The sequence below is a fragment of the Colletotrichum gloeosporioides genome (assembly GCF_011800055.1).
Source record: "Colletotrichum gloeosporioides strain Lc1 chromosome Unknown consensus_72, whole genome shotgun sequence".
Classification (NCBI taxonomy): Eukaryota; Fungi; Ascomycota; class Sordariomycetes; order Glomerellales; family Glomerellaceae; genus Colletotrichum; species Colletotrichum gloeosporioides.
Window position 1 is genome coordinate 392,611 of NW_025544717.1, and position 18,215 is coordinate 410,825.

Consider the following 18,215-nt stretch of genomic DNA (forward strand, 5'->3'; position numbering starts at 1 on the left):
TTACGTGTTGCCCAAAAGGAAGGTTGACGGAAGCACGGTCGTGGCTCGTGTGGTCCTCCGCCAACTCTACTGTCGAACCCAGCTTCCATCTCGTCGCGCCGCCTCGTCTGCTCACAGACGGTTGCACAGGACGAGGCGTGCGCTGGGCTCCAGCTCTAAGAGCCCCTAAGGCGGGTTGTCGGTGATACTGACAATCGGTTTGGCACCAGCCAAGTACCGGCCGCTCCGCCGTCAGTTTGTAGGGTTGGGATCGACTGGGGGAGAGTCGAGGAGCCCAGGCAGATGGCAGAGCTAGCGCTCGCTGTCGCTGTCTGTCCCTCCAGTCGAGAGACCCAGATGGGAGGAGTACTCAAGCTTATCCCCTCACGGCCCCATTCCTCCAGCATTTAGGTACTGACGCCAGCCAACTGACAAAGCATACAAGACGACGGCTCTTGACCGAAAACTGCTTAGCTGTTGAGGGGGCACACCATCTGACCTCTCTAGTCCCAAGAATGGCGTCCCTCAATTGCCTCCGCCTGCCGCGTTGCCAGAGATCCCGCTGCTTCGTTGTTCCTGCTGGCCACACGAGGTTTCTATTCCGGGCCGTTGCCATCCATCCTTATCGCTCACCAGCTGCTCCAGTGCTCAAGACAGGGGCGAAGAAACAGCTCAGCGACCCGGCTGCATGCGCAACGAAGTCTGTCTATCCAGCAGGGAAGACCTGTGGCACCAGTGTGCGTGGCCTGAAGGGATTGTACTTGTAAAAATCCTGAAGCGTCCAACGTGCTGTTTGCCAGGCACAGGGTCAAGCGCCGTTGGGTGGCAGGGATCATCGTCTTCTTTCACAAGTACCGTTACCTCAACAGCCGGACACCAGTACCTAGATGTCCTCGTGGCCATTAGCTTCCGGGGCCGTATCGGGCACAACTCAAAAATGGTCAGGCAACGAACCTCTACAACCACTGACCAGTCTCTGTACGATCTTGGCCAGCCCAGGTGGGAACCTGCAGGTCGCTTTGGTGGAATACCCTCAATTTTCCTTCGTATTCGTCCGCGAAGCCCTGAACAGGCGGTTCAGAGCATGCTGGAACCCGTATTGCTGCAAGCCGTCCACGGCCTCGGGGCCCGGTACTCGCCGGCATCAAACAAGACAAGGGCGTCCAAAGCCTGGATTCATTGCCCCATCACGCAAATTTTCTGACTCCTCACTTCTCCCCGCCCTGATGCGATGAGATCGGAGTTTTCTCGTGGACGGATAGCCGTACCGTCGCCCCATTGCTGTGTATGTGGTCATAGCATGGCGAACTGCGACGCTGAGACTTCGACTCCGGCTTGCTGCATCGCATTTCCTTGCTGTTTGTTATCCTCTTATCAAGTCCGGCCCACGAGCCTCCCCCTCTTCTCTCTCGCTCTCACTGTGCCTGAGACGTCCCTCTGGTATCCGAAGGCTCCTGCTTCGCGGCGATGCGACAGAAGGTTTCGACCATTATGTCATGGCTCCTATGGCTGGCAGGGCAGGACAACATTCCATCACAAGGATGCGCGTCAACCTTGCCAGCCCAGAGTCAGGACGTTGCAATGGACCTCCTGCAGCTGATGCGGCGTGGCTGCTGCGAGTGAAGGGGCCTTCATCATTGTCCGTGGCTTCGCCCTGCCACCCTGCTTGGGTGCCTGGCTTGCTAACCAAACCGCGCCAGACCAGCCTGTTCGCCCGGCGGCGGCTAACCGGGGTTCTAATTCCTTAGTCCTCCTGGAGGCGATCACTTAAGATTGGCGTCCCATCACAACGTCATGGCGGCGGGGGCCGTTTCTCTCGCAGACTTCCCAGCTTACACGGCGTAATTTCGTCATCCCTCAACCGCGGCCTCATTCTGCTTCCCTTTTTGGGGGCGGGAAATCACTCCATGGCTTTTGGCTGCGTGCTGTGCTGTGGTGATGCTCCTAACCGGCGATTGAGCAACCTTCCAACCGTTGCATGCGAGATATGGTCAAACGTGTCGTGCTCCGCTGTCATTTCTCCTGAGTGGTCCGATGCACACTGCAGGTGTCGGCGGCATCGTGCCTGTCAGACTCGACACGTAGTGCAAACTCCCCCGGATATTGTTGCTGGTGCTGCGTTGTGCTGCAGAGGGCGGTACGGGGAGGGCAACCGATGTTTGTGGACAATTGTCGCTCTGTCGCTCCGTTACATCGGATTAAACACAGACCATTGTTCACATCGGCGGCGTCTGTATCGTCTTCTCCGATTCAATGCGGCCTCATTCCGGGCTGCCGTGCGTGCTGTCCATTTCATTCATGCGGTGGCGCTCAGCATGCGATATGTCCGTGTCGAAGCAGACGGACATGCGATGGAGTGTGCACCTGTGTTGTGAGCCATCAGGAGCACTTGCTCCCACTATTGGCACAGCGCTAGGAATAAGCATGCCGGATGATGATGACCGCAGGAGCAACAGTTGATGATTCGAGGGTGAACCATCTCTCCCTCGTCAGCTTGACATATGGATCGTCGCGATTGAGCGGCGATGCCGTTCATGCCTCCCGTGCCCCGTCAAGAAGAACCACGGTTCAGGCGCGAGGTCTGCACGTCACCCGTGGAGGCCCATCGGACGACTTGCTCTTCTTGGTCTGTTGAATCGGATTAGGGGTCCTTCGTGAGGGGCCGATAGTGAACAAGCGAAGGAAGTGATGATCGATTCTGGCAGGTCTGTTCTGTGGCTACGGCCTAGACCATCATGCGTCGAGGTCAGAGCAGATTTGCGGATTTGAATCCATAGCCAATAGCGGTTGAGCAAGCCCCCTTTCATCTGATGAAAAAGCTCCCTGGCGGCGACGCTAGACCGGGACATGGTGAAAAGCAATTCCAGTGTTTCACGCTCGGAGCTCCTGTCACAAGGAGTCTGTTTCTTTTTGGCCAATGAATTCGCACAATGTCGGATGTTTCAGAGACGAAGCCGTAAAAGAGCAGCCAGTAGCAGGGTGTCGACGATATGAGATGACTTTGGCGTGTCTGGGTCCAGAGAGGCGGGTTCGACGAGGGCGGGAGATGAAAGTCAAAGACTGCAGTCAGTCCAGACAAGGCAGTCACGCAGGACAGGGCAGTCGGAAATGCCTGGGAGCCATGTGGGCAGAGGGCGGGAACGGGCTGGGGTTCAGTGCAGATCGCAGCTGGCGTGAGGGTGTGTTCATCTGCTCATCTCTGTCCCGTTCGGCTCGACGTGAGGAGGTTGCTGGCGTTCAATTGGTCTTGAGGGAAGCGAAGTTGAAGCTGTGGCGATGGGACAAGGTCATCTGCCGTCGTGAGCAAGGGCGTATATTGCTAGAGGGTGTTCTGGACTGGACCGTATGGTCCGCTTCTTTGTCAAAGTCCTCTCCTCGTTCCTGCGCAGCAGCAGCTCTTTCGAATTCCTGGCGACGCCGGTACTTGATTGTGCGGGAAGTGACATGCAATATTTGGCCGAAACTTGAGCAATGCTCCCTCAGCGGACTGCGGTTCGGCGTTATCATGCCTGAATGGGAGGGAATCCGCCTCTGGGTAATCTGGTATGCGGTTGTCTCTGTGTTGCTCTCCCACGTTCCGTGTTGATGGAAAGCTTCACAGGCGCAGCTGAAAGCCCGAGGGTGGTGGTCTCGAGTCATTGCTAGAGAATCATGCACGTTATGCTTTGCAACAAGGTTTCCTGGTGTTCCGAGCAGCATCTCAACTTGAGACTGTCTCTGTTGGAATGGACGAATCGGCAATGCGGCGTTGTCAATTCGAACGTTGCGCTGGGCTTCTGGATGCCTGCCAGATTGGAATGTCACTCTTTCCAATTTCCATTCTCACGGCAGGGAGCACTGGACTTTTCCACCAGTTGGCGCCGGGCGGAAAGCGTGCACGGAGCACCGGAAATAAGCCGGTTATGACTTCTCACTGACCATATTACATAAGACATCACATGACTCCGCCGTCTATCGATAAGGGGTGGGGAGGTTGGCGGAGCAACACGGCGCCCAAGGACCGTTTCTGTTTACGCTTGTCAATCTAGAATCTTTTGGTAGCCCAAGAGTCCGTCGCGACAGCCCGATGAACATCAAACTACTCTACTCAAGCAGCGGTTGACCTATTTCTTCTTCACAACATCGTATCGCATTACTGCCTCTACACGGGGCTCTCTATCGCCCAAGATGTCGTACAATCCTCGAATGAGCATCATTCCCACCAACCAAACCCAGTCGCGAAACACCCGCAAGAAGGAAGATGAGGCCGACGCGTTCATGCGCCTCCCCGACAAGGAGATTGTCGGCTGCATAACGGACATCGGAATCCCCTTTACTGTCGCCGACCTCCAGAAACCCAACCCTCTCCAGGTCCAGATGATCTTCGAGTGGTTCGCCGAGCTGCTGCTCAATGCCACTCGCGAGACGGTCGAGCCTGCCATGCGCGCTGCTGCCGAGGACATTTGCGGCGAATACTCCGACGTCGTCCCTCCCGACACCCGCAACCTGATGGGCTTCTACGTCTCTCTGCGTCGTCTCCTCGCTGAATGCGGAATTAATGATTTCAGCTTCAACGACTTGTACAAGCCGTCGCACGATCGCCTCGTCAAGATCTTCAGCTACCTCATCAACTTTGTGCGCTTCCGCGAGTCGCAAACGAGTGTCATCGACGATCACTTCAACAAAGCCGAGACCACCAAGGCGCGCATCGAGAGCTTGTACTCGGAAAACCAAGAGATGGAGGTGCGCATTGCCGACATGAAGCGCAACCGCAAGGCAATGGAGGCCCAGGTGCGCGAGAAGACGACGCGCAATGAGGAGCTGAAGCAGAGGCTATTGGACCTCCGTCGCAACCAGGAGCGTGTGGCTGCCCGTCTCGAGGACGCCAAGGTCAAGAAGACGGAGCTCACGGCCACTCTGGAGGACAAGACGGCGCAGAAGCTGGCATTGAAGCAGGAGAGCCAGAAGCTGAGGCCATATGTCATGCAGAGCCCTTCTGCGCTGCAGTCCAGCTTGACCGAGCTGAGCAACACTCTCAACAGCGAAAAGTCACACATTGACTCACTGGACCGTCGCTCGCGTGCCCTGCAGACCTCGGCCGACTCCTTTGCTGTGGTCTCAACCGATGTGGCGTCCTGCATCAAGATCCTCGACGAAATTGGTGTCGAACTGGCTAAAGAGGAGGAAGAGAACCTCAAGAACGCCAAGCAGCGAGACGCTCTTTCCGAGCGTGGTAACAACGTACGCGAGGTTGAGCGGACCGAGTCTCTGCTTTCGAGGCAGCTGGTCAAGTGGAACGAGCGGACTGAGAAGCTCCGTGAACAGAGCTCTGCCAAGGCTCATGAGGCCAAGGAGAAAATGGAGGAGTTGCGCGCAGTTCACCGGAAGCTTACCGAGGAGCGAACGGAGAAGGGCAAAGATATGGAGAGACGGAGAGTTCGTATTGAACAGACGGAGAAGAAGGTACGTTACACGTCACTTTGTTTCGTCCAATGACACTTTGGAACAGTCTACTGACCCTACGGCAGATGCTCGATCTCAAGGAGAACATCGAGAATGAGATCCACAGTGCCTACGACGAGTTCCTCAAGATGGACTCCCACATCAAACTGTACATCACCGAGATGGAGCAGGCGATTTGAAGTGAGGGTCTCTTTTTGTCCATGATCAATTTTGCAACGAAGACATGATTTAGAGATACCACGGGCTCGGCGTTTGGGGTTGGGAGCCGTCGATTTACGTACGCGCGAAGGAGGACCACGGATCCAGTACTCTTTGTACATATTTACGTGAAGAATGCAGACCACATGCACACCGTCTGCTATGAAGAATCCTTGTTTTCTGGCCACTCAACATCCCACTGACCCTCTTGAAAGCGAAACCATCTGCCAAGCACGCGTCTCACCTCGACTGTCCTCCCGGTCCAGCCGCCCTCGTCCCTTTTTGAGCTTCCGCTCAGTATTGGCGCAGGCTCTCTCAAGAGAGAATCGAAATCTTGGTGTTGACCAGCGCCTTTGGGTTCGACGATGATTGGCTTGAAAGCAGCGCGGTGAGCTGCCTCCACCAAGATGGCAGCCGAGTTACTGATACCCTGGGCACTCCACTCACTGCTGTCCCTGTGGAGGTCCATGAAGCCGTAGACGAGAAGCAACGGCGGTTTGTCTTTAGCCGACGGCGGGGGCAGATTTGGGGGGGCTGGCGTTGGTGAATCTGCAGGAGAGAAGACTGAGAGGTTGGCGCGGAGGTGGGTGACGGTTGGGACGAATATAACACGAATGTGGCGTGCGATGACTTGCTGGAAGATTGGTTTGGCGAAGAGAGGATGAGGGGGGTCTTCGTCGGCGTTTTGGAGTTGTTCTTGGGTGAACTGGCTCTTGATGTCTGCCACGAGGGAAAGCATGAATTCCTCTTGGGAGTAACAGATGACGAGCGTTGTCGGATAGATCTGATAGGTCCTGATGTAGTGAAGAAGCTCGGAAGGTGAGGCTGGCGACAGGACCTTGGGCGAAGCCATCCTCTGGTACATAAGGCAGAGGAAGAGGATGATTGTTTTGTGGTGATGATGATGAGGTTTCTGCTTGTGTAAGTGAGTGGCATCTATGAACAACATGCACCTCGAGAACGGTGGATGGCTGGCCGAGCTGTGTGTTTGTGGTGGGGCAGCGCATCTTCAGTGGGTGCTCCCGAGCCATCCCGCTGCAGCTGCGGCAAGCTTCTCGCTGGGTCGGGCACCTTAGCACGTCAGCCAGGGCAGTCGCACCCGAAGAGCCAGCCAGCGCAGCCTCTCCACTGCCCCTCGCCGCGGTGCACCGTGGTCGTCCGCTCAGCTTTCCAAGCACCAACGTCATCTCCCTCCCTGCCACTTCGACAGCTTCCATCTCCAGATCCAACGTCGCCTTCGAAGCTTGACCCCCGAGCTCCGACCTGTCCACCGTTGGCCCGGCATGGAGTCCATAGCGAGGATATCCAGCCTCCTCGAGAGCGGTGCGTACCTCCGTCATCGTCGTCGCCAGCGCAGTGTTTCCGTGTCCTCTGCCTCTGTCCTCGGTCTGCTAACGACCTCTTGGTACAGCTCGAGAGCTCACCCTCGATGCCGCCTCGGCGACGCGCAGCGCCCGCAGCACCGGTCGCCCTCTCGACCGTACACAGATCAAGAAGCTGCTGGACAGTCGCAATGAGCGCGAGGTTCTCGACGGCCTCCGCCGCGTCCTCTCCGTACGAAACCTCCCCGCCGGCTGCAGTCCAGGCCAAGACTAACTTCCCCCACCATCAGATGATGTATCGTGGCCAGAAGACCTTACCCTTCTTCTCCTCCGTCGTCAAGAATGTTGCTTCGCCGAACATCGAGATCAAGAAGCTTGTCTACATATACCTCATCCACCATGCCGAGCAAGAGCCCGACCTCGCCCTCCTCTCCATCAACACTATACAGAAATCCCTCTCCGACACGAACCCCCAGGTTCGCGCTCTCGCTCTCAAGACCATGTCTGGTATCCGAGTGCCCGTCATCAGCCAAATCGTGTCTCTTGCGATCAAGAAGGGCGTCGCAGATATGAGCCCCTTTGTGCGCCGAGCTGCTGCTCTCTCCATCCCCAAGTGCTACCGTCTCGACCCAACCCAGTTGCCTCAACTCCTCGACTATTTGACCACCCTCCTTGGCGACAAGCAGTACTTCGTCGCAGGTGCAGCGGTATCGGCGTTCCTCGAGGTGTGCCCCGAACGGATCGATCTCATCCACCAACATTACCGCGCCTTGGTCAAGAAGATTGTGGATATGGACGAATGGAGCCAGCTGGCAACGTTGCGCATGATGACCTACTACGCCAGAAAATGTTTCCCGAGGCGGACGCGCAGTGTAAAGAGTCAGGAGAAGGCGGCGGACCTGGGCGACTTCTACGGCGAGACTACAGAAGATTCAGGAGAGGAACAGCAAGTCGTGGTGCTGGACCCAGATCTCGCCATGCTCCTCAATGGAATCAAGCCTCTGCTTCAAAGCAGGAACTCGGCAGTCGTTATAGCTGTGACAAGATGCTATGTCGACATCGGGACGCCAGATTATGTCAAAATCTCCATCGGTCCATTGGTGGCACTCCTGAGGGGTGCGCAGGATATCCAGCAGGTCGCACTTTACAACATCGTCTCAGTCTGCTTGACAAGGCCGACCGATTTCGTCAAGTATGCCAGCCACTTTCTCGTCAGGGCTACGGACCCAGCGCAGGTGTGGGAGCTCAAGTTGGAAATCCTCACGCTCATCTTCCCCCACGCACCACCCCACATCAAGAGCTTAATCTTGAACGAGCTCGAGCACTTTTCAGGGTCCACAAACAAGGCATTGGTGCGAGAAGCAGTGCGTGCCATCGGACGATGTGCCCAAACCGACTCATCTACAGCCCCTCGTTGTCTACGGTTACTACTGGGCCAGATCACGAGCTTGGACGGCACCTTGGCGGCAGAGTCTTTGACCGTGATTCGACACTTGATTCAGCAAGACCCCCAGGGGCACGTTGGCACTGTCGTGCGGTTGGCAAAGAACCTTGACTCGGCAACAGACCCTCAGGCCCGTGCAACAATCATCTGGCTGGTGGGCGAGTTTTCGGGTCTCAAGGGCGAGAATAACATTGCTGCCGATGTGCTGAGAATTCTCGTCAAGGATTTCGCCAGTGAATCGGAGGCAGCAAAAGGACAGATCTTGCTTCTGGCGGCGAAGGTCTATCTGCACCACCTTAATCGACTGAACGAGAACAAGAGCGAAGACGAAGCGGCTGTTCCGAGTCAAGACGACCACCCCGTCGCCAAGCTGTGGGACTATGTACTGTTGCTGGTGCGATACGACACTTCTTACGATCTTCGCGACCGCGCTCGTATGTATCGAGCCCTTCTATCTGTACCGCAGCTTGCCACGTTGATGCTCCTGGCTCCGAAGCCAGCCCCTCAGGCCCCCAGCCCGTCGGAAACACGCAAGGGGTTCATGCTTGGGTCGTCGACGCTTGTGCTGGCAGGTGGGGGTGGAATCCATGGTTTGCGCGGTTATGATGCACTCCCTGAGTGGGTGGCGGAAGGCTCGGAGCCAGACAGACGGTTGCGCGACACGGAGGCGGCGCCATCAGCTTACGGCGAAGAGAAGAGTGTGCCAGCAAGTCAAATGCTCGATAGCGCTGTCAAGGCGGCACCGACAAAAACAAACGGTCTCGGAGAGGGCGTTGGAGGGAAGAGCTTGGACGATTGGCTCGCGGAGGGTGATGACGATGAAGAAGAGGAAGAAGAGTCTGAGAGCGAAGAAGACAGTGACGAGGAAGATGAGGAGGAAGACGACGACGACGAAGATGAAGACGAAGACAATGATGAAGAGGAGAGCGATAGTGACGACGGCGAAGGGGACAAGCTTGTCAAATCATGACAGCATCAAAGACTAAACACACATTCATCCCTAGAGACCTCGCTCCAGACGAGGTGCGCATACAAAACACACAAAGCATTTTCCCCAACGGTATGTCTCTTGCTTCAGGTTTCAACGGTGACCGCCAACGATCGGCTAGGAACACGCTGTGTTTGTCTACCCCAGCAACAGCAGATCTCACATAAGCCGGGTGCAGTAAACTCCGCGTGCCTTTTCTGAAATTCTGCGGTATTGATTATGCCGATAATCTAGATGCTGTGTTACAGTGTTACGGGGTTTGCTCCGGGGGTAACCAGTCTAGCCACGCGGGCGACAGGCATTTCCAACGACTCGCTTGGCCAACCGAGATTTCTCGGTTAGGGACTCGGGAGGCGCCCCCAAAAGATATCGCTTAACTCGTGTGGTTCGGTTAGCGATCGAAAGACTCGGACGAGTGGACACAACGCAGGCTCGGCCAAGGCGCTAGAGTGAGCTAAGACTCGGGGTGTTGGTCTTGCGAATCTCCACTGGGACCCCGTGCCGGTTCTTGAACTTGACCCGAGTTGCTGTCTCTCCATGTTGCCTCTTGACGGGTGAAGATGAGCCGCAAACGGGGATATCGTTGAGAAGGGCTGGGGGTTTGGCTTGCGGCGAAAACGAATCGAAGAGAGAAGAAGAGATGTTTCAGCATGCTCATCATCCTCTAGCGTCTCTACCCACGACTTATATGCCACATGCGACATGACATTCCCAAGCCATCTATCTCACTGGACAAGCGCACGTCCAAACACCATTGGGCACACTTATCCAATGGGCAATCAAGTCCCGTCTACGGGCGCATTGCTTTCCCATTCGAGAAGGCCAGCGGGTCCTCGGGAAGGAGACTGGCATCTTGGCCCTAGGCTTAGCGCCTCCCGTTCGCCGCACCTTGATTTCAATGATTCGTCTGTCCAGCGGACCGCAAATACTCGCGTGGCTCGGTTTCCTCGTTCCCGTCATCGAAGCCCAGGCAGGCACGCAGGCCCGTCAGCACTCGGGCGGCGGCCGTTTGAAGGGCTCGTTTGTCCAGATCCACCTCACTGCCCCGGTCAACGGAGGAAGAGAGGGTGCGCAGTGATGATTCCGTGCATACATATATGTAGATCCGGCGCGCCCATGATTGCTTACACTGCTGCGTCTCGTTCGTTTCATCTCTGCACCTGGTTTCGTTTGGACCCTTGATGTCCGTTCTTTTCATTGTCGATTTCATACATACATAATTTGATTTGGTCCCTGCTCCGCGACAGACTACAGACAAGGCCATTTGCAGCTTTGCGAAGACGAGTAGTAGAATCAAAACGCTGATTGTAGGCGGCTCGCTCTGCGCCGTACACGTTTTGGGGCAATTTTTTTGGTCACCGAAAGCAGAACACGATAGAAAACTTTGATTGGTGAAAAACATCGCCAACATGTCAACAAACAGCACAGGGGCTGGTCGCCGCTTCAAGGAGTGCACCGAAGTCTCGGACCTCTGTCCCGTTGACATGACGGTTCTATCCTACTATCCCAATCTCGGCGCCAACATCTTTTTCGCGGTGGCCTTTGGCCTCATTGTATTGGCATCGGCCTTCCTCGGCATACGGAAGCGAACATGGTCTTTCATGGCCCTCGTCACGGGCGGTTGTGTGTTGGAAACAGTCGGTACGAGGCTCAATCATCCCATGTGTCGTCTGGCGAACACAAACGCTTGCCCCAAGCTTCTTCAGTCGCGAGACTAACAAGGACGACCCAGGCTACGTCGGTCGTGTGCTCCTCCACGAGAACCCCTGGAACAAGGACGCCTTCCAGATGCAAATCTGCACCATCATCCTCGGCCCGACCTTCATTTGCGCAGGAATCTACCTCATCCTCAAGCACGTCTCCGCAAACCTCAACCCGGCCCTCTCACGAATCCGGCCCCGCCTCTATCCGCTCATCTTCCTCCCTGCCGATCTGACTTGCCTCGTGATCCAGGCGATTGGAGGAGGGCTGGCCGCCGCCGCAGGCCAGACGAACAAGTCTCTGCTTGACGGTGGCAACCGCGCCATCATCGCGGGTATCGTCCTACAGGTTGTGGTGTTGATGGCCTTTGGTGCTGCCGGTGCAGACTACTTCATCCGCGTGAGGAGATGGGCGCGGAGCCCTGACACGGATCCCTCGGAGCTCACGCTCTGGAACCAGAAGAAGTTTAGGATGTTCATCTTCAGCATCATCGGAGCGTACGCCTGCGTCATGATTCGTTGCATCTACCGGTGAGTTTAAAATGTTGACATGAAGGGACATGGATACTGACGGCGACGTAGTATTGCTGAGATGGCAGGCGGATGGGGCAACCACATCATGCAAGACGAGATCTCGTTCATGATTCTTGACGGCGGACTTGTCCTCATTTGCGTGTCCCTGTTGACGATTTTCCACCCTGGCGTCTTCTTCCCGGCGATGGCCAACGCGCGCAAGGTTGATGTGAGCGAGAAGAGCCAGACTACCACAACGACACCGGAAGGCACAAAAGTTGAATCCGGACGAGAGTCGGCATAAGAATTTCAGGTCGAGTGTTGAGAGAGCATGTTGGTTTGATGAATAAGGATGAAGTCCCATCTCAAATGGCAACGTCCAAACAGAGATGATACATCAGATTCACCATCAGAATCGTTAGAAGTGCGTTCTCCAGCACTAATTGAAATTCAATGGTATTGTTCATTCCAGCCCATGCTATCCGATTCTTTGATGGTATGGTGCCTGTGCCTCGGGGTTGCCTCCCGTCGTCTTTGATACCAAGGACTTTCTGCAGAACTTTTACTCCTTTGATTGAGCACTCGAGACAACACCTTTTTCCACATGTCAATGATCTCAAATCAACAGACTGTTCAAGACTAGAATTTACCACAAGTCTCTGCGCTGTTCAGCTGGGTCCATATGCTTCTTTTGATGTCGTTTTAACCATAGGTATATCCAACCCTCCGGTCCACGGACAACCACCCACCACATCGCACAACACCATGATGTGCTACGCAAACGTAATTCTCCATATTTGCAGCATTTGCAACACTCGGGCCGCCAAGCCCTCTGGCAAACTTGAAAAATGCCCCGCAGCACCGGCTTCCGGACCCCACTGCGGTGTCCTCCGTGACCCGACCCCTGATCCGGACCCGGCCGACCCGGCGCTCAACCCCTCCGGTCTGGAATTCGAAGCGCTGAAGGTCGCACCCGGGTACACTCTCATTGATGCAAGTCATCGACGCCCCAAACCGAAGCTTTACACCTGCGAGCTGTGTCTCGATCATCTCGGCCCCGAGGAGGCGAAAGCGAGGGCGCAGTGGTGGCGCAAGGAGCAGAGATCTGTTTTAAAGGGGGGGAAAAGAGTCACGCCTGGTCCCTCAACGGCTGGCTGGGCCGACGTTCTTCGCAAGTAACATCCCGTCTCTCTATTCTTCAATTTGTCTGACAGCGAAACTGGCCAATCATGACTTTTCACCTCCAAGGTATCGATACACAACCGAGAAATCTCGCCCCTTACACCTCTCCTCCGCCTCGGCAGAAGCGTAGACCTCCGTCGCGCGGTCAGCGAGCTCCAACTTCGCCCCGGCTTCCTTGGCAGCGACAACGGCGAGCCCCAGGTCCTTCTTCATCAGCCCGATCCCGAAACCGCCCTTGTAGTCTCTCCCCGCCGGGCTTCCCTCGACGACGCCCTTGACAGGGTTGTTCACCTCGCTGGGCCAGCACTTGCCCGTGCTGACGTTGATCACGCCCGCAAGCACCTTCGGATCCAGTCCCCACTTGATACCGAGATTCATCGCTTCGGCAGTGGCGATGTTGTTGATCGCCAGCAGGTAGTTGTTCGCAAGCTTCGCGGAGAGACCGGTTCCCTGCGGTCCGCAGTGCAGCACGCGCCGGCCCATACGGAGAAGGACGGGCTCGATGCGCGCGAGATGGGATTCTTCGCAGCCGAGCATGAACGTCAAGGTGCCGGCCGTGGCGCCGACGACGCCGCCCGACATTGGGGCGTCGACGAAAATGCCCGACGGCTGTGCTGCTGCGACGGAGGCTGCGACTTCGCGGGAGGACGAGGGGTCGATTGTGGAGCAGTCTATGAAGATGCGTGGACGGGGGGGGAGGTCTGTGAGGATAGACTTGTAAACTGATTTCACGTGTGATGGTTCTGGTAGAACTGTTATGACGGTGTCCTGGGTTTATTAGTTTTGCCTCGCTTCAAGACGTTTCACAAGAACACCAAAGAAAAACACACCATCCAGCCAAGACGGAAGAATAAACATTGCCAGTGACATATTTGGAACGCCCCAAAACGAGATTCATGAGGAAAAGCCAACGTACCGCTTCTGTCGAGGCATCCCTCGCGCTGTCCACAATGGCGACCTTGGCGCCGCCAGTCTGCGACTGTCCCATCTCCTTGGCCAGGTTCGAGACAGCGTCCTTGTTGATATCGAAGATGCGGATCTCATCTTTGGGGCTCAACTTTGACTGGAGGTTCTTGGCCATTTGGTAACCCTAAGCACTTCGGTCAATTGCTGGATTCCGTCAAGATGCCATAACGTGGAAGCCGTCGGGAATCTCACCATCTGCCCCAAGCCGATGAAGCCATAACTATCCAAGCGACGCGGCGTCGTCGCAAACCCACGCCTTTGGGCAACTCGGAGGGTCCGTAGCGAGCTCGAACGCATCTTTCAAATGGCAAACTAGTCAAGTAAACTGAAGTTGAACAGAGTCAAATGGTAATTCCGAGAGACTTGAAAACGGCAGTGCACAGAAACAAAAAGTCCAATCCCCCCTCCACGATCGAGCTCGCGCGGCTAGACGAGGCGCATTCCAACCGAGCTACCCCAAGCTCCTCATACTGCGGGGAGGGTTACGCTTATCCGGGGAGCCGGCCATTGCCGGTCTTAGCCACCAGTGTGATGAGACGCGAGGACCTTGGCCCGACCCGAGACCATGATGTTGTGCCCCCAAACGGCCCCTGCCCCTCCTCCCCCGTGCATGGCGTCAGCGGCCCCGGATTGGAGAAAAAGAGGGACCCGACCGGGAATGCTTCGAGACACCTTTTTTTTGCGCTCAGCTAGGGCCTACGGATGAGCTCAATGAGATATGGACAACTAAACAATGGAACTGATCTGTAGACCGGTGCTTACTGCGAATGAGCGAGTACATCAAACTGGACAACGCCGAAACATCACGATACCTTAGACAACTCGACATCTGTACATCCCACCCACCATCCATGCTCGTGCGCAAACAAAGCAAGCACCAGAACGATACATCGATTACAATACCCGTCAATCCTGAACCGTGACTCGCCCTCCGTGTCGCCTTTTCACCCAGAAGGCCCTTCCAATATACACATAGTTTGTCCCCACATCAACAATTCCCGAGAGTGAAAGAAAGCCGGCCTGGGTCTGTCCCCGAGGCTCTATTTGGGTATGAGTGAAAGAAAGGCAATAAGCGATGTTAAAAATTGTGCCACCAGGTCTGCCATCCCAGCAACATCCCAAGAGCAACCGGAAACTCCGCTGCTCCGTTGGCCAGACCACCCGACTCATCCAAATGCTACTCAATTTTCAAAGCCGCCCCAGACTGTATCCTCAATACTTACGAGGATACCTTAGAACGAACCGGTAAAGTAAGAAAATGCACTATGGACACTGTTAGCATCGATCGTCTCGATAGTCAAGCACCGTAAGAACGTACCCAACGGCTACTGATAGCGCGGTCATGCCGAACAGAGCGCGCTTGCGCATGCCCTGCTTCTTGATCTGGACCTGGGCGGCCTCTTGTGTTTTGGCCTTCTTCGAGCGAGGCTCTTCCGCGACGTCAGCCGCACCATCCTTCTTCTCATCCTCGTCGTCCCCTGTTGAAATCTGCTCGGCTCCACGCTTGCCCTTCTTGTTGCCGCCTTCTTGTTTCGCGGCCTCGACCATCTGTCTAGCCTCGGCAATCATACGAGCTGTCTCCTCAGCGCTGGGGGGCTGGGAGCTCATCAAAGGAAGCTCGAGTGAAACGGAGGTAGTCTTCTTCTCGTTCCCATCCTCGTCTGTCTTGACGTCCTGGTCTACGACGACCTTAGCCTTAGGCTCCTCCTCTCGCGGATCAAGTACGACCGCGGGCTCTGCCTCAACAGTCTTGATGATAGTCTCGACCTCGGCCTCTGCGTTCTTGTCCTCGCTGATGACACCGTTGATTTCGAGCTTAGTGGTAGAGAGGGCGGGCGTTGTCTCGCGGGGCTCCACCGAGTCAGCCTTCGCCCTGCGCTTCCGAGGCGACCTGGTGGGCCTGGGAATGACTGTCTTGGTTGGGCTGGCTGAGCGGCGGGATCTGCGCAGCGTTGTAGGAGTAGCAGGGGGAGCTAGGCTAGGAGTCGGCTTCACGAACTCGAACTTGGGGGGAGCGGTGATCTTCTTCGGTGGGCTATCGGGAGTGTTGGAGACGGAGATGTTAGCGGGATCGAGGAGAGCGCGGATCCAGGGCAGGATGCGATATTCCTCGGCCAGGGTGAGGGCGTGCTCAGGAGGGATCCAAACGTTGCCAGCAGTCTCCTCGGGGCTCGTAGTCGCGAGGGACTTGATGTACTTTCGTTCGGCCTCCTCCTCGGAAGCCTCGGCGTAAGGGAAGGTAGCCTTAAACATGCCGGTAGCAGATACAAAGCCATCGTGACTTCTCCGCATAAGGAAGTAGCTGTTAGGACTGGACTTGAAGATACCAGAGACGATGCCCTTGGGAAGGGGGGCGCGCAGATGAGCGTAATCAAAGACGCCGAGGGCACCACTGTCGCCATCCGGAATGTTAACCATCTTGGCTGTCAACTGGGTCTGGCCGAGGCGGCGACGCGAAACGAGGTCCTTGTCTGCGAGAATGTGAGCAAAAGTCCACGGGGTGGGCGCGACCGACGGGGCAGGGCATCCTACAAGGGGGCACATCGTCGAGCAGGAGAGGATTGTGCTTGGTCGGCAGATGCCTCTCGACGGCAGGTGCTGTCGCGGACGGCATTTTGAGGTGAGAGAATGTGCGCGCGTCGGGATTGGTGATTAAAAGCGAGTAGTTGAGGTTGTTGCAATGTGCGCGTCAAGGCAACCGAGGGGTGATTGCTCGGATCGCGTTTATCGGGAATCGGCCAGGGTTGATCGGAGGAGACGGGAAAGGACTAAAGGTGAATGGTCGCGTCAGTCTGAGCACCTTGTATGGTAAGTTGGGCGCGCGAAAAAAGCGGCGATGGTGTCGCTCACGGGACTCGTTCGGAGCTGGCGAGACGTGACGGGTAGACCTGTCGCGTAAGATAGTTGCAGGGGGGGAGATGATGTCAATGAAAAGGATTAGAATTGGTTTGTATAGCAAGCAAACGGGAGCAGAGTCCCGGCGAAGGGGTGAGAAAACTCAAAGGGCGACGGATGTGTCTCAAAAGGATGGGTGATGGAGGAAAAAAGGATAGACGGAGGAAAGTGAGGAGATGGGCGCGAGACGAGCAGAGAAGAAAGTGTGGATGGGCAGGCGCGCGCGCGCAAATTGGACCTGCTGGAGCAGCAACGACCGACGGGAAGGAAGAGCGATGGCAGCGGCAGCAGCAGCAGCGACAGTGGGTAGCACTCGCAGCAAGCACTTGCGCCAGCTGCTGCGATCGATAGCTCCGACAATGATTCGGGGACAGTGGGAGGGTCCAGCAGTCCTCTGTTCATTGGGTTAATTTGGGTGAAAAGGGTCCCAGCAGCAGTTTGGGGGCATGGGGGGCTCGCAAGGTGAATGGGCTGAAGCGTCCCGATGAAGAAGACACGAGGAGACGCGACATAGGAGGATACTTCTTTGCTTGGCGTATTTTGTATGGGAAAACTCTGTACTAGTCTACTGCACCCACCTACCACCTTGGGAGACCACCTCCTCCGTCCCCTGGTGCTTTCCCCAGAGAGGGTGCAAGCAATACAAAACGGTAAGGCGCGCTTCGAGAAAAAAGAGAGAAAAAGTCCTCCCCTGAGCAAACCAGGAGGGAAATCACCAGATGCGACGGTCCCCTTCTCTCCTTTCCCGTTGCGTGACCCCTGGGCTCTGGCAAGACTGGTCTTTTCTTCCATTGGCAGGCCGCGATGATCGTCTCGAAGATTTCTCTGGTTGAGCACACGTTGCCTCAGTTTTAGGCTAGAGTCGTCGCGAAGTCGCAGAGCCGAACCTTTTCCTCTCTCATTCTCTGAGGCTCCAGTCGCAGACCCGCTGGTCCCTGCTTCTCGCTCAGCGCTCTCGAAAAATTCCCAACATTCTCGTCGCGTACGCGCAAAGCTCAGAGCATCCCGGGAACCGTTCGCAGCAAGAAGCGGGGGGAGAGCCACAGTGCAAGGGGCTGTCGGTGGCTTCATCGCGGATTTGAGGGTCACACGTCCAACATGGATTGTCCCTCTCCTTGCCGCACACTCTTCGTCGCAACGACACGAGCAGCGACCATCTCCAGGACTAAGCTTCGGGCAGTGAGGAGAACATCTCAGACCACAGGCGCGGGGGTTACCTTAGCACCCATAGCTACTAGATCAGCGTTATGAGGTAGGCTGCTGCCTCGGGCCAACCGCATCACTCCAAGTCATCCAACTACCACGTTGCTGTCTGTCACCGTTGATGTGCGACCAACCGATCAATGACAGGGCGACAGGCACCCTCTCAGAAACAAAGGACGATCCAGCGATGCGGATAAATGCCTGAAGCTCTCACCATACCCAGATCGGAGCTTCAAGGGGCCGGACCCAGGCACCGGATGGAGACGGCGGCGCTGGCTGGGCAACGAATATGAGAAGCCAAGCCGTCATCTCTGTGTTGCTGCCAATTGGCTCCAGATCACAGAAAGATTCCTACTGAGTGTCTGTCTGGCAATTGCGGTCAG

The 18,215-nt window shown here is 56.0% G+C and overlaps 5 protein-coding genes and 1 pseudogene across 6 annotated transcripts; 3 read left to right on the plus strand and 3 right to left on the minus strand.

The window, feature by feature from the left end:
• Positions 1 to 4,146: 4,146 nt before the first annotated feature.
• GCG54_00009561 (putative kinetochore protein NUF2) lies at positions 4,147 to 5,600 on the plus strand (the record flags this gene model as incomplete). The annotated part of the gene is made up of 2 exons (XM_045409506.1): positions 4,147 to 5,421; positions 5,487 to 5,600. 2 exons carry the CDS (start codon positions 4,147 to 4,149, stop codon positions 5,598 to 5,600), a joined length of 1,389 nt encoding a protein of 462 aa, XP_045260048.1.
• Positions 5,601 to 5,779: 179 nt separating this feature from the next.
• Positions 5,780 to 6,472, minus strand: GCG54_00009562 (uncharacterized protein; the record flags this gene model as incomplete). The annotated part of the gene is made up of 1 exon (XM_045409507.1): positions 5,780 to 6,472. One exon carries the CDS (start codon positions 6,470 to 6,472, stop codon positions 5,780 to 5,782), a length of 693 nt encoding a protein of 230 aa, XP_045260049.1.
• A 430-nt stretch (positions 6,473 to 6,902) lies between these two features.
• On the plus strand, positions 6,903 to 9,554 carry GCG54_00009563 (AP-3 complex subunit beta-2; the record flags this gene model as incomplete). The annotated part of the gene is made up of 4 exons (XM_045409508.1): positions 6,903 to 6,942; positions 7,031 to 7,173; positions 7,232 to 9,157; positions 9,495 to 9,554. 4 exons carry the CDS (start codon positions 6,903 to 6,905, stop codon positions 9,552 to 9,554), a joined length of 2,169 nt encoding a protein of 722 aa, XP_045260050.1.
• Positions 9,555 to 10,782: 1,228 nt separating this feature from the next.
• On the plus strand, positions 10,783 to 12,765 carry GCG54_00009564 (uncharacterized protein; the record flags this gene model as incomplete). The annotated part of the gene is made up of 4 exons (XM_045409509.1): positions 10,783 to 11,014; positions 11,106 to 11,604; positions 11,656 to 11,815; positions 12,259 to 12,765. The coding sequence occupies 4 exons, from the start codon at positions 10,783 to 10,785 to the stop codon at positions 12,763 to 12,765; spliced, it is 1,398 nt and encodes a 465-aa protein (XP_045260051.1).
• A 48-nt stretch (positions 12,766 to 12,813) lies between these two features.
• Positions 12,814 to 14,031, minus strand: GCG54_00009565 (annotated as a pseudogene). The gene is made up of 2 exons: positions 13,685 to 14,031; positions 12,814 to 13,536 (listed from the first exon to the last, which is right to left on the minus strand). Coding segments are annotated over exons 1-2 (1,070 nt in total).
• A 935-nt stretch (positions 14,032 to 14,966) lies between these two features.
• GCG54_00009566 (uncharacterized protein) lies at positions 14,967 to 16,348 on the minus strand (the record flags this gene model as incomplete). Its single annotated transcript, XM_045409510.1, has 3 exons — positions 14,967 to 14,997; positions 15,053 to 16,205; positions 16,267 to 16,348. 3 exons carry the CDS (start codon positions 16,346 to 16,348, stop codon positions 14,967 to 14,969), a joined length of 1,266 nt encoding a protein of 421 aa, XP_045260052.1.
• Between the last annotated feature and the right edge of the window lie 1,867 nt (positions 16,349 to 18,215).